The sequence below is a fragment of the Mastigoproctus giganteus genome, chromosome 5 (assembly GCF_048544385.1).
Source record: "Mastigoproctus giganteus isolate SK-2022 chromosome 5, ASM4854438v1, whole genome shotgun sequence".
Taxonomy (NCBI): Eukaryota; Metazoa; Arthropoda; class Arachnida; order Uropygi; family Thelyphonidae; genus Mastigoproctus; species Mastigoproctus giganteus.
The window spans coordinates 106,147,530-106,160,204 of NC_143579.1; the positions used below are offsets into that span (position 1 = coordinate 106,147,530).

The 12,675-nt window shown below is 35.6% G+C and overlaps 1 protein-coding gene across 1 annotated transcript in view; it reads right to left on the bottom strand.

The window, feature by feature from the left end:
• Gycbeta100B (guanylate cyclase soluble subunit beta-1-like) overlaps nucleotides 1-12,675 on the bottom strand; it is a 123,260-nt gene that overhangs the window by 37,375 nt on the left and 73,210 nt on the right. The window contains exon 7 of the mRNA XM_090373395.1: nucleotides 9,654-9,891. Coding sequence (XP_090229521.1) covers nucleotides 9,654-9,891 — 238 coding nt within the window. The remainder of the gene's footprint in view (nucleotides 1-9,653; nucleotides 9,892-12,675) is intronic.

Genomic DNA, 12,675 nt, shown 5'->3' on the forward strand with positions numbered 1-12,675 from the left:
GGTGTCTCCATTTGAATCTTCCTGCCATTTGGAATGCAAGTGATACAGGATTCTGGCAACCCAAAGGTCGCGGGTTCGATTCCCGCCTCGGGCTTGGATCAGAGTACTGCAAAAACCTTGTGAGGTGCATTATGACCACAGAAGCCTATGCGCCAACAACTACCAAAAAAAAAAAAAAAAAAAAAATACAGGATTGGTAATCTAGCACCATCGGACTTTCACCTATTAGTATTAGCCATATAGTGCAAGAAAGCCACAGGCTTTTACTCCAACAGCAAAAAAAAGAAAAGAAAACTAGATAAGAAAATACAAATTATATATTTATCTTTTCTTATACAGAGACAGAAAATCTTTATTTTATTGCAACTTAAGAAAAGAAAAAAAAGAAAAGATGGTTACAGAGAACTTAATGTTGCAGTCGACCCGTCATGGCATGCAGACTAGGGGTTAACAATGCCAAGACATACAAAGTGAAGTAAAAAAAAAAAAAAAACTCAGTCCAACTGATGTTGTTGCACAGAAAGCACCTTCTTTCTATGTCTTTTATCACATGCGAATTTGTTGAGATCAGCATCAAATTTGTAGACCTTGGAGAGCATCTGAAAAGGGAGGAATTGATCTGTCAGGAAGAGTCTCAAATTTCGGGTGGCCAGTCTAGGAGTAGTCCGAAAGGCAGAGATGGGGATTCTCCAGCAGCATGTATCCCAAATGGATGGCTCGGATAAGTCCTGCAACCATTTTCACTGTGATGACCAACCTCTGGGAATCAATAAGCTCGGAGGGATGGGGAATCCCCATTGCATTTGCTAATGTTGTAGTTCTAGCTTGTGGCGGCAGATTGGATTTCCAATTGGCCCATTTGAGTAGCCAATATTGAGATGCAATGAGAAGTTTTTTAGTCATTTGGGTGGCTGAGGCCCAGACTTCCGATGCGTACAGTAATGGTGGGTAGATCATTGTTCTGATGTATTTCCTGATTATTTTGGGATCTTTAATGTGCAACAGATTTTGTTTTGTTATTCAACGAAGACTCAAAGCCCATGAGGCGAGTTTATCTCGCTGCGTATTGAAACGGAGTTTAGGGTCAAAGATTACACCTAAGTCAGAATGTGAAGTAACAACAGGGATTTGGTTGTTTCCAAAAGTGGGAGCAATCACAGAAGGATTGGTCTTCAGAGAGAACATCATTGTCTTGGTCTTCCTGGGATTGATTGTCAGGCCAAAGTGCTGTAGAAAGGATGCAATTTCCAAAAGACTATTATTAATGTGGTTAGTGGTCATAATGAGGTTGGGACTGGGCCCCGATTTGGGTAACAATCTTAAGGTCACCTGCACAGGAGCTGATTTTTTGGTTATTCCACACCAGTGGGCAATAATTGCTGTGAACAACAATCCAGAGAGGATACCCCTTGTGGTACTCCAGCGGAGTACCACAAGGGGTATCCTCTCTGGATTGTTGCAACTTAAGGTTGTTGCAACCTTAAGTTGCAACAACCTCTTGCTAAGGAGAGCAGATAGAAAGCAAAGCATGTCTCCCTTGATGTTATAGTATAATTTTAAAAGCCACAAAAGAGAAGGGACATTCACCACATCACGCGCAGCCTCAATATCTGTGTAAGTTACAGAAAGATCGCAATTGCTCTCGAACACTGCTAGTATAGCATTTTGTGGTTGCGAGGAGGTTTGTAGTCGTTGATCGCTGTGTGAGAGAGAGTGTAGTGAATCTGGGGAGGCTTATGTGCGAGTATGTGTTAGGTGAGGACTAGTAGCAGGTGGGAAAATGGATGCCTGACTGACATCCATTTTCCCACCAACAGGGATGCATTCCTGGAGGTCCAAGGGAGCTTTCTTTGCAGCTGGAATCAGTACATTGCAGCATCAGTGGCAAAAGTGTATTTACTTTAAAGCGGACTACGTTGAAAAGTAACACATTACCAGACTCCTCAAATAAACCCTTCATACCCAGGTCATGAACTTTTAAAGTGCCTCTTATAAATACCAGTGTAATAACAAAGATAAATATATTTATATTTAATATTAGATATTCATAATGGATATATTCATAAATTTTTACATAACATCATAAATCATAGCACAATTAGTAAATGACTGTGAATTTATTATGATATACGAGCATTTTCAAAGGCTTTTCAGAGGAAAAAATTAAAAATACCTAAAGAGCTAGATATTATATAATGGAAATGGAATTGTTTTCCAAAATAATTACATAAAAAAAAATTAAAGTAGGACCCTCAGAACAGGTAAAAACACAAGTTGCTATTTATACAAATAAGCAATCCTATTGCAGATATTAGGAAAATAAGTGAGAATATATTAAGGTAGTAATCATAATAACATTGTAATAAAATTAATGAGGGCTTTTCTGTAGTTTCTATTGATTATTATGGTTTTGGTGGGTAAAGGTACATTGAGACACCAGTGCACCTACCTCAGTGTAAGAAATCATAGGATGGAAATCGCCAGTAACTCTGGATGGGTATTACCAATAACTTTGGATGGGTATTTATAGAGTTCAACTATTATCTTATTATATGGAAGTACTTATACATTCCACTTATACGTGGAATGTATAAGTACTCCATGCTATGTTCGGTGCTAAGCAGCTGTAGCCAAGAGGGGTGACAAATATGTATTTTTATATAGATTGTACTGATATGGAATAAAAAATAAAATAAAATAAATTAATAATGCAATACTACTAAAATAGAATGAAATAAAATAAAAATCATAAACCAAAGCACATATCTTTTTAAGAAACCACAGCATGGCCTCAGTTTATGGAGGTAGAGTATTTTGATGGCCAGATTTGTCGCATGGATTAAATGATAAGTTAGTGTATGTTAATTAAATAAAACAATTTATTTAATATAATGATATTACATATCTTATTTTTGTGTAACAGAATTAAATAGCAGTGGCTTCAATACTTTTGTTAAAAGCGAACAAAAATGGGCAATATTACTATTTTGGACAAAGCCAAAATAGTAACCAAAATAGAACATATCGGGATGTTACATAATCATTTTCACCACATATGATGTAAACCGTGATATGCCAAAAAAAAACCGATAACAAAAACTGAAGCTCTGATTATAATAAATTAGAATAATATAAAATATTAGAACAAGAAACAGATTTTATATCAGTTATTTGATAACCATAAGGTGGTTCTTTTATTTTGAGGCCATGTAAATATGGATTAATTGCAAGAATTTTTTATTTTATTTATCAGTTTATGTAGATTCATTCAGAAAAACTTTGTTTTTCATTATGCCTTGTGCTTCTTTGCACACATTTCTTTGAATCTGATTAGTATTCTCTGGAATCTTATAATGCAGTGAATTTTGTTGTTTTTCAGATGGTCCATATTTTCAGGATCCTTTCCTCCTGAATTGGAAGGATCCAGTTATTTCAGGAGGAAATCAGAGGCTGCTAGATCAGCTTAACGTAACAATCATGAAATGTCATCTTATGGAGAAGTTATCTTATTTGGAAAGTGTTACCTGGGAATGCTGAAGCCATAGAAATCGATGGAAATGCCAACTTTAATTCATGAACAGTGAAGGTTCCTAGCATGTGCTTATGGTTTGAAAGTACCAGGGCATGTGCTTCTCATAAACCAATAACATAGTAATAATAAAAGTGATTTTAAATGGAGCTTAACTGGTATGGCAGGATTAGGGGAGAAATGTATAGCACTGTGGTATCCTGTTTATGTTTGGTGTTTTTTTAGCAGAATGAAAAATCCAAAATGAAAGTCATCTAAAAAATTTCTCCAGTCATTAAACAATTGCAATGGCAAAATACAATACTATTATAGAGGACAATAACACAGTGTCCCTCCCCCATTAATTTCTGAAGAAATTTTTAAGTGCCCTGTAGTAGTAACTTCATTAATTTCCAGATCCTCTTAAACAGAAGTGTGCTTTATCATTTATGACAAGATTGTTAGTGTAAATGGCACTTTTGCAATGGACATGAAGATTTATTAACAATTCTGTTCACCCTTAAGGCTTTGTACTTTAAGTCATTATTGAAATGTGGTGTAGAGATGGAGTTGCACTGGTGTGGCCTGAAAAACCACTTTTTTGCGATGCTGATTCCAGCATCGCAAAAAGTGTGTTTTCATAATTATGTTCTTTATGACAATCACAAATTTAACATATGTTTACTTGGAGCATTTCTTCATTAAAATTATCTCTGAAAGTTTGTGCCCCTGAACTGTGGAGCCATTTTGAAAATAAAGTTCAAATATATTTATACAATTGCACAAATTCCAGGAACCCATGGGAAACCATTTGTAACTCTTAAATCAGTATAAAGTATAAAAATAATTATTGTACTACACAATTTTCTGTAAAATGACATATCATTTTGTCTCAAGATAAATGGAAAAGTTTGTAGGAGTTATGATTATGAGATAAATATCACTTTTTTTAGTCTTCAGGTAATGCAGCAGAATGCCTTTTCACAGTCTATTATTTTACACATTAATATTAGCACTTAACTGACTTGTAATGAGACAGCAATGCAACTAGAACAAAGCATTTCCCAAATGTTTAATAAGATTATCATGGTTTGTTGATACATGTTTGATCATACATGGTTTGTAGGATATATAAGCATATGTAAAGAAAATTTATTTAGTTAATATCAGTATCTTTAAAATTATAGGAACTCATCAGAGAACAGAACTGTACCCCATTTATCAGGGCTCCAAGTTACTCATTTATGGCACCAGTTTGGATGAGCAGTGTCATTTTGGCATTAATGGGATACAAACTACTGGATTCTTTGCATAGAATCCACTTGAATTGAGCTTTCTTAACACAGTTTGGTTGGAAATGTTTTCACCTCAAGACAGCGGTTTGTTCTCGTTTACATAGCGCTCGGGCAACCTTGGCCAGCTCTTCTTGTAATTGTTCCTGTCTCCTGAAACTATTTCCCTAGTGCTGAAATGACACTGCATGACACATTAAGCCAACGTGCCACCTCTACCTGTGACTGCCCAGCTTCATGTTGTCCAATAGCTCACCGTCTCAAAGAATTATCTAAATGACAATGACTTGCCATCCTGAGTGCTGGTGGAGATGTGGCTTTTCCACTGAGCAAGCCAAAAAACAGGAATGAAGTGATGTGGTTGCAACCCGTGTTTTTATAGGCATGAATAATTTGCATAATATTTGGAATTTGCATGCCAGGATGCCTGTTATATCAAATATTTGCCTTCGGCAACACTGTTCACAATCAAATATTCACAAAAACACTTTGTTCTGTTAATTTTGTCAAGCAGTGTAGATGAACATAACAAACGCATCGCTAAAGGGAATATCAAAGAATCTGAATTAGTAGAACATGTGCTTGCACAAAGGAAGTTTGTGGTAATAAGGGAAGAAAAGGACTTTGAAAAAAGAATAATAAAAGATTCTTTTTGCACCAAGAAATTTAGCCAAGTTGCTTTCAAACAGAATAAGGGAAGAAACATAAAGAAACTGTGAAATGGGCTTTTCAAAGATTAAATTAATTAAGGATAAATGGAGCATGGGAATGGGAAGGGTATAAGAGAATAATAGACCATAAGAATGCTAGACACTGGTTTAGAGATGCCTCTAATGACATATTGTCAGCAGTTTGTGAGAGACAAATTTGTAATCAAAAAAAGCAAGCTTATACAGCATCAGCCAAAAAAAAAAAAACCTTCCCATTTCACCTATCCATTCACTCCAAATTTTTATCTAGTTCTGCCTTGAATTTATTTATTTAAGCTGTCAACTTTTACAACAACAGATGGAAGTTTGTTCCAGCAATCAACCACATACTGACTAAAGGCAAATTTCCGCACATCTATTCTACAACTGTTTTTCCTCAATTTGAATTTATGTCCCTTCAGGCAATTAATCTGGGCAAGAGGAAGAATCCCATCAGCATTCAGCTTGCTCAAAGTATTATACACCTCAATCAGATCATCTCGCAGGTACCTAGTCACCAGATATTGTAATTTTCAAACCTTAAGCCTTTCTTCGTAAGAGCAACCCTTTGTTCCATTCACTAACCTTGTTGCCCTTCTCTATACTCATTCCAGCAGCTCTACATCCTTCCTAAATTGAGGCCTCCAGACCTGTATTCAGTACTCAAGGTGTGGCCTGACTATTGCCTTATACAAGGGGATAATCACCTCCTTATCCCTGCTAGAAAAATACCTCTATATCATCGACAAGACATCATGAGCTACTTTTGCAGACCGCCTGCACTGCTCAGAAAACTTCATATCTGACTGCACAATTACCTTCCAGGTCCTTTTCATTCTCTACCACCTTGAGTGTAGTAACACACAGTTGATACGTTACTCTGGGGTTACTGCTATCCATATGTAGTACTTTACATTTGTAAAGTACTACATATGTCTAAACTTCAGTTACCACCTCTCAGCCCATCTGCTGAACGTTTCTAGATCATCTTGGAGTAGCATACTGTCATTAGTATCATTAACAACCCTGCCAACCTTCGTATTGTCTGCAAACTTAGACATTAAGCCTGATATACCTTCATCAGTATCATTAATAAATACAGAAAACAACAATGGACCCAACACTGAACACTGGGGGAATCCACAAAGAGCAGTGTCCACTGATTACCACTCTCTGTCTTCTCCCACTCAACCATCCCTTTATCCATAGCAGCATTTTGCCCTTAATGCCATACTGTTCCAGTTTGTACCCTAGTCTTCCATATGCAACAGTATCAAAAGCTTTCCTAAGATCCAAGTATATGATATAATTATTTTTTGCATCCATTTCCTTTGTGACCACATCACAGTATCCAATCAAATTGGTCAGACAATACTTCCCCTTAACAAACCTATGCTGTGTCCGAACTATAACCGAAGTGTTGTCTAGATGATTCTGCAGTGCTTTAACTGCTTTAACCAGTGCCTCCATTAATTTCCCTGGAACAGAAGTTAAACTAACAGGTCTGTAATTACTTGTGTCACTGTTTGATCTTCCTTTGTGAATTGGGATCACATTTGCACATCTCCAGTTCTTGGACCCATCCCTGAATCCAAGGAAGCTCTCATAATTATGGCTTAGGGTTTGCTTACTTCCTTTGCTGCCTCCTTCCTTTTACTTGTGCATGTGAATGAGAACCTGGTAAACATTCAATTGTGATGCTCATTTATTAAAATATTTAACATTATTATGTATGAAGTGTTCAAATAATTTATTTCTTTTTTTGAATTAAGACAGTTATTGTTATTTGCCAATTGGATAAAGCTTTTACAAAAAATGTTTATTTTTTTTATATATATATATTAGTGTTCCAGATGTTAATATGTTCCAGTTTGAACATTGGTTTTTTAATTAATCAGTGGAAAATGTAGAACACATGAACATTAAAGCAAATCAAAATAAGAAAACAATATTATTATGGTTTCTGTCTTGTAAATTCTTGCATGGCTGTCCCCAAAATATGTACAGAAAATTAATAATTTATTTTAAATTCTTCATCTTTCAACCCTTAAAAATGTGATGCATTCATGTGAAACTAACAATCCAAATTTTGAAGTCAGATATAGTCTATCACTCATGGATTTAGAGTGGAATACAGGTTACATTTACAGGAATTGTTAATGAAATTTTAATGAAATATTACAATAATTCATTAATGAAATATTACAAGTAAGTATTAAGTATTACAATTATTACAAAAAAAAATAGTTTTTCTCCCCTCAATTGCTTGTTGTTTTGTAATTATCAGGAACCGCTTTGATCAAAATCCAATCCAGCAATAGTTTATCAGCATACTGGGTTTCCACCTTTCTTGATAACATTTCTCCATGGTGGCAAGATCTTACTTCTTGCCACTATGGAGAAATGTTGGAAAAATGGGAATGTAGATAGTGTACTTTTAAAGACCTATTGCAACTGAGATTTTGGTTTCATTTTGAGTTGTGCAAAAATAGCAATCATTGAGATGATTGCTTGACTCCCAACACACTATGAGAACAGTGAATGGCAGTGGTTTGTTACTTTTATTTTTTAATCAGTTTCTGAGATGTGCAGTACAATAAATTTGCCATATATTGGTAGCCCACTTTGTTGCCTAATCACCTAATTTGCAGCTAAAATAAATTTCACTTGCTTTCTTTAATAGGGGTGTTGTAGGTTGTCTGCAAGATTTAATTGTATAATCACTGCACACATAACAAAAGCTATCTGGTGAATTAATGTGCTGATATGACTGACATTTTAAAAGTATGTTTAATTCCAGTTCATGCCAAAAACTAAAAAAAGAACATGAATCACTCACTTATAATTCTGGCTGATTGACCTCTCTGGAAGGTTTGCTATATCCACACATTTATAAATCTCTGGCCTTTACAGTGTACTGTATCACACGACAATGTATACTACGCGGAGATGGGGGAAACCCCTGGTGCCGTTTGATCCAAATACACTTTACCTATAAATATCTGACATGCAGGGAACAAATGGGGTAGAGTCATTTAGAAACTGACCACTTCAGAAAGATCTAGAAAATTCATGACTCAAATCTCTCAAAATCTAAGTACGTGAAAACTAAAATATGAAATATCTTGCAAACTGAGGTTGCAATGAAAAACATCCAAAATTGACAATTAAAAAATATGCTGTCCATATTTCTATTGAAAAATTTTTTCACTGTAATTGAATTTTATCAAAAGTGGAGCAAACAGGCAACCAAACTAAGTGACTATTGCTATTGTCAGAAGAAAAGATAAAAAAAAAAAAAAAAAAAAGTAAAGTCTCCTTTCTGCTGTACTGGTTTTCATTTGATTTATGGCCTGTATTACTGACTTGAAAACTGTTTATTTATTGTTTATGAAGTTGCATTTTGTTTTTCTGGAACATTTGGTAACCAATTGTATTACTATAATGCACAGAGTTATTCTCAGTAGGTTTCCTCCCATGCTGAGCCAGCATCACAAGTTTCAGTATAAAAATTTCCCCTAATCGTCATCACAGGTACAGGCCTGTGATGACAATGTAGTTATTAAAAAAGAAAAAAACTTTTACAACCTTAGGGGTTGTAAAAGTTTTTTTCTCTTTTAATAACTACATCACTTTGAAAAAACAAAGGTATGTACTGATCATGATCAGAGAAAGTAACCAACAACTTGAACTTAAGTATAGCCAATACCGAACTAACTACTGTACTGTTACGTTACAAAAATACAATGGATCAAAATGTGTTAAAGCCTTTAAAGTATGTAGATGTAATTATGGTCAATAAAAAAAAAATTATAAGTTTAAAGATGCTTCACACTGCAGTTTACTTTAAATGCCCACCCCACTTGGTGAATTACCCTGGAAACTAACCTTTGAGATGGCCTGATTATCAATAACTTTGGTCATGATTTTATAGCCAAAATGAAACGGCTGAAAACAATATGGAAGAAATAAAAAATTAACAAAGTGACTTAAACTAAGGTGGTTAATTGTGTCATTAGATATTCATATACATCATGTCACCTTACTTGGTTAATTTGTAGCCAGTAGCTATTTTAATATACCTATTATATTATTTCCTCAAACCAAACAGTATTTCAGTTAATCAATATACAGTAATAAAATCAGCTGTTAATCTCAACTTACTTTATAAACATTTGGATTTTTCTTGGGATCTGTGAGAACGTCAAAAGTGGTGTATATATCATTCAATAACTTGACAATTTTCATGGCTCCTTTTGAATCTGAGTTTTTGGAGCAGTATTGACTAAAACCAACAATTCCACTGAATAAGATGGTTACGGATTCATATTTCTTTGCTGGTACAGGCCTGTGATGACGAAGTTCATTTGCTACCGAAGGTGGTAGTATGGAGTACAATAATCTGGAAATGAAACAACCTGAAATAATTTAATTTCTTTGTTTGGCACTATTTAAAATGCAAAAATATTTGGAAAATTATAATTCAGTTTATTAATCATTCAAAAGTATTCTGCTCTTTTTATAGAAAGGATTTCTCTTTTTCCTCTTATCTTCAATTTAAATTCAAAATTAAAAATAAAATATAGCTACATGTTTCAGTTTGTACTTCCAGCTATTCTGCACTGATGCTCTGTTAACTAATTTTTTTTAAATTAACAAAATATGCATTAAAATAACTTTCATAATGCTGGTGCTAATGGTTAGCTTTTGGAACCTGTCGTATTCTGCTGGCAAAGAACTAGATGTTTTCTAAGTCACAACACTAAGTGGCATGTGGCTGTCATCAGATTAGCTGTAAATTTTTCTGAATGTAATGGAAAGTTGTAGTGATCCCCTGTTTGGTTTTGGAGAGTCACCTATTAGGAGAAATGTGTTTTTTTATATTTTTTTGGAATTCTAGGGTTTTATTGATTCTGTACTGTTGTCTGTTGGTGTGCCAAGTTTAGCTGGCACTGGTTGACATCGAGTAGTATTGTACTATTGGCAGCATTCAAGTCCAGTGTTGGCTGCTGTTTGAGTGACCTCTTCCCCCTTTTGAAGTTAAATAGGCCTAACCTATTTAGTGTGTCAGGAGCATGCAGTGGTCAGAAGTGTAGTAGCACATGCTGTTTGAGTGGACTGGGGTTCAAGCCTGTGACTGCTGAATACGATTAACATTTGTATTGATGATATATTGTAACTCCACTGACCTGGTGGTCGTGCTGGAGTATAAACAAGAACATTTTTTTTTTTTTACGGAAATATATTGTTTGTTGCTCCCATGATTCTTGTATTCTGTCAGTGGGGAAGCTGCTGATAGACTGCTTGAAAGGGACACAGGGGGAAAGTACGAGAGATGTTCAACCTTTCCCTATTTAGGTTGATGTTTTGAAAAAGTTCTGAAAATTGTCATCATTAAATCTCACAAAGATGGTATGTATGCTCCCAATTTTTGCATTGTGAGGATGGGTTCCACTTGTAAAGTGAAAGTGGGAGTAAACATGGCTGGCATGTACATTAAAATCGTGAATGCTACTCACAGTGTTCCCATTGTGAATGCATCTGGAACAGTTTTCTATGGTATAGTATTTTGATTTGTATAGAGTTAGTTCTTTAGAAGAAAAGTAACTAGAGAGAAAGAATTTTTTTTCTTTTTTAAAGATCAAGGGAAAGAATATTTATGACATTGTTGCAGGTAGCATGGAAATAATGCATTTTTCTTTTCTTTTTTTTTTTTTTTGGGAGAAATCAGGCAAAACTAGTTGTTTATAAAGAGTAGAGTTCATCAAAGTGGAAAGTAATGGATCACAAGATAGTACTGTTATAAGCAAAACTATGAACAGTATTTCTAGCTAATGGAAGAAACTTGTTAATATATAGGAGGAAATGAGTGGATGAAAGAACAGAACTTGTCACACTCTAGCATTTGTTGAAGTTACAAGATAGCGAGCTATCTACCATCATGAGCAGTCAGAGAAGCAGGTTACTACCCAATTGCAAAATCTTAGAAATGTCAAGAGCGGCCGCTCTTGACATTTCGGCTAAATTTAGAGCATCTCTGAACCTTGACTTCAAAGCGACAGCTCCAAACCTTAACAACCTCTCTGCAACTGAATATGCTTGTTATGTACAGTCATCCCTCTTCAGAGCCACTGAATATGCTGCCAAATGAAAGAAAGTGCAGACTTCTCATACTCTTTGGTGGACACAGAAACTTACCGATCTCAGAAAACAAACACATGTGGCACAGAGAGCCTTTCAATGACGCAGGCACTGGCCTAATCCTGAAGTTAATGTTCTTAAGCAAGAGTATAAGGAGAAGCAAAAAATCTACCATAAAGCCATCGCGGAGAACAAATTAAGGTCTTGGAGAGAATTGGTTTCCCAAGCAGAGAACACTGACCCCTGAGGGCTCATATACAAGATCTGTAGGAACGAAATTATCTGCCCAAATATATACAACACAATGCAATATCAAAACAGTGAAACATATGACTGGCACTCAACAGTTGAGAAAATCATTGAACACACCTTTCCTGAAGATGATCCCAATCTTGACAATATGCATCAAATTCAGATTCAAGCAGACAGTGCCACTTACGAAGGTACCTTGGACGTTGATACTTTCGTGAGATCTACCCTAATATTTTGTTAAATCTTTCCAACAAGTGCCTCTTGGAAGGCACATTCCCCAATTTCTGGAAGCAGGCACTGCTTAAAATTATTCAAAAACCAGAAAAACCTAATACTGACCCAAGAGCATACCACCCAATCTCTCTGTTAGCTGACCTGGGAAAGCTGTTTGTAAGAATGATTGGTCCCAGAATCCAAACTATTCTAAACTCACAAAACCTTTCATCCAACTTGCAGTATGGCTTCAAGAAAGGATCCTCTGCAGAAGATGCCATTGCAGCCCTTGTAAAACTGCACACATTCCACAGCAGTCTATGAGATGGCCATCTTTGTGGATTTTGAGGGTGCCTTTGATGGGAGAGTTCCCTCAGATCCCTTAGACTGGCAAACTGCAATTAATATCTTTACAAAGTCATAAGATCCTACTTCAGTAACAGATCAATTGAGGTCACTGCCCAACACCTGTCATATTCAAAATTTATAAACAGAGGTTGCCCACAGGGGTCAGTGCTAGGACCACTCCTTTGGAACTCTGTACTTGACCAGTGGCTCACCAGAAGCTTTGACAACTGCA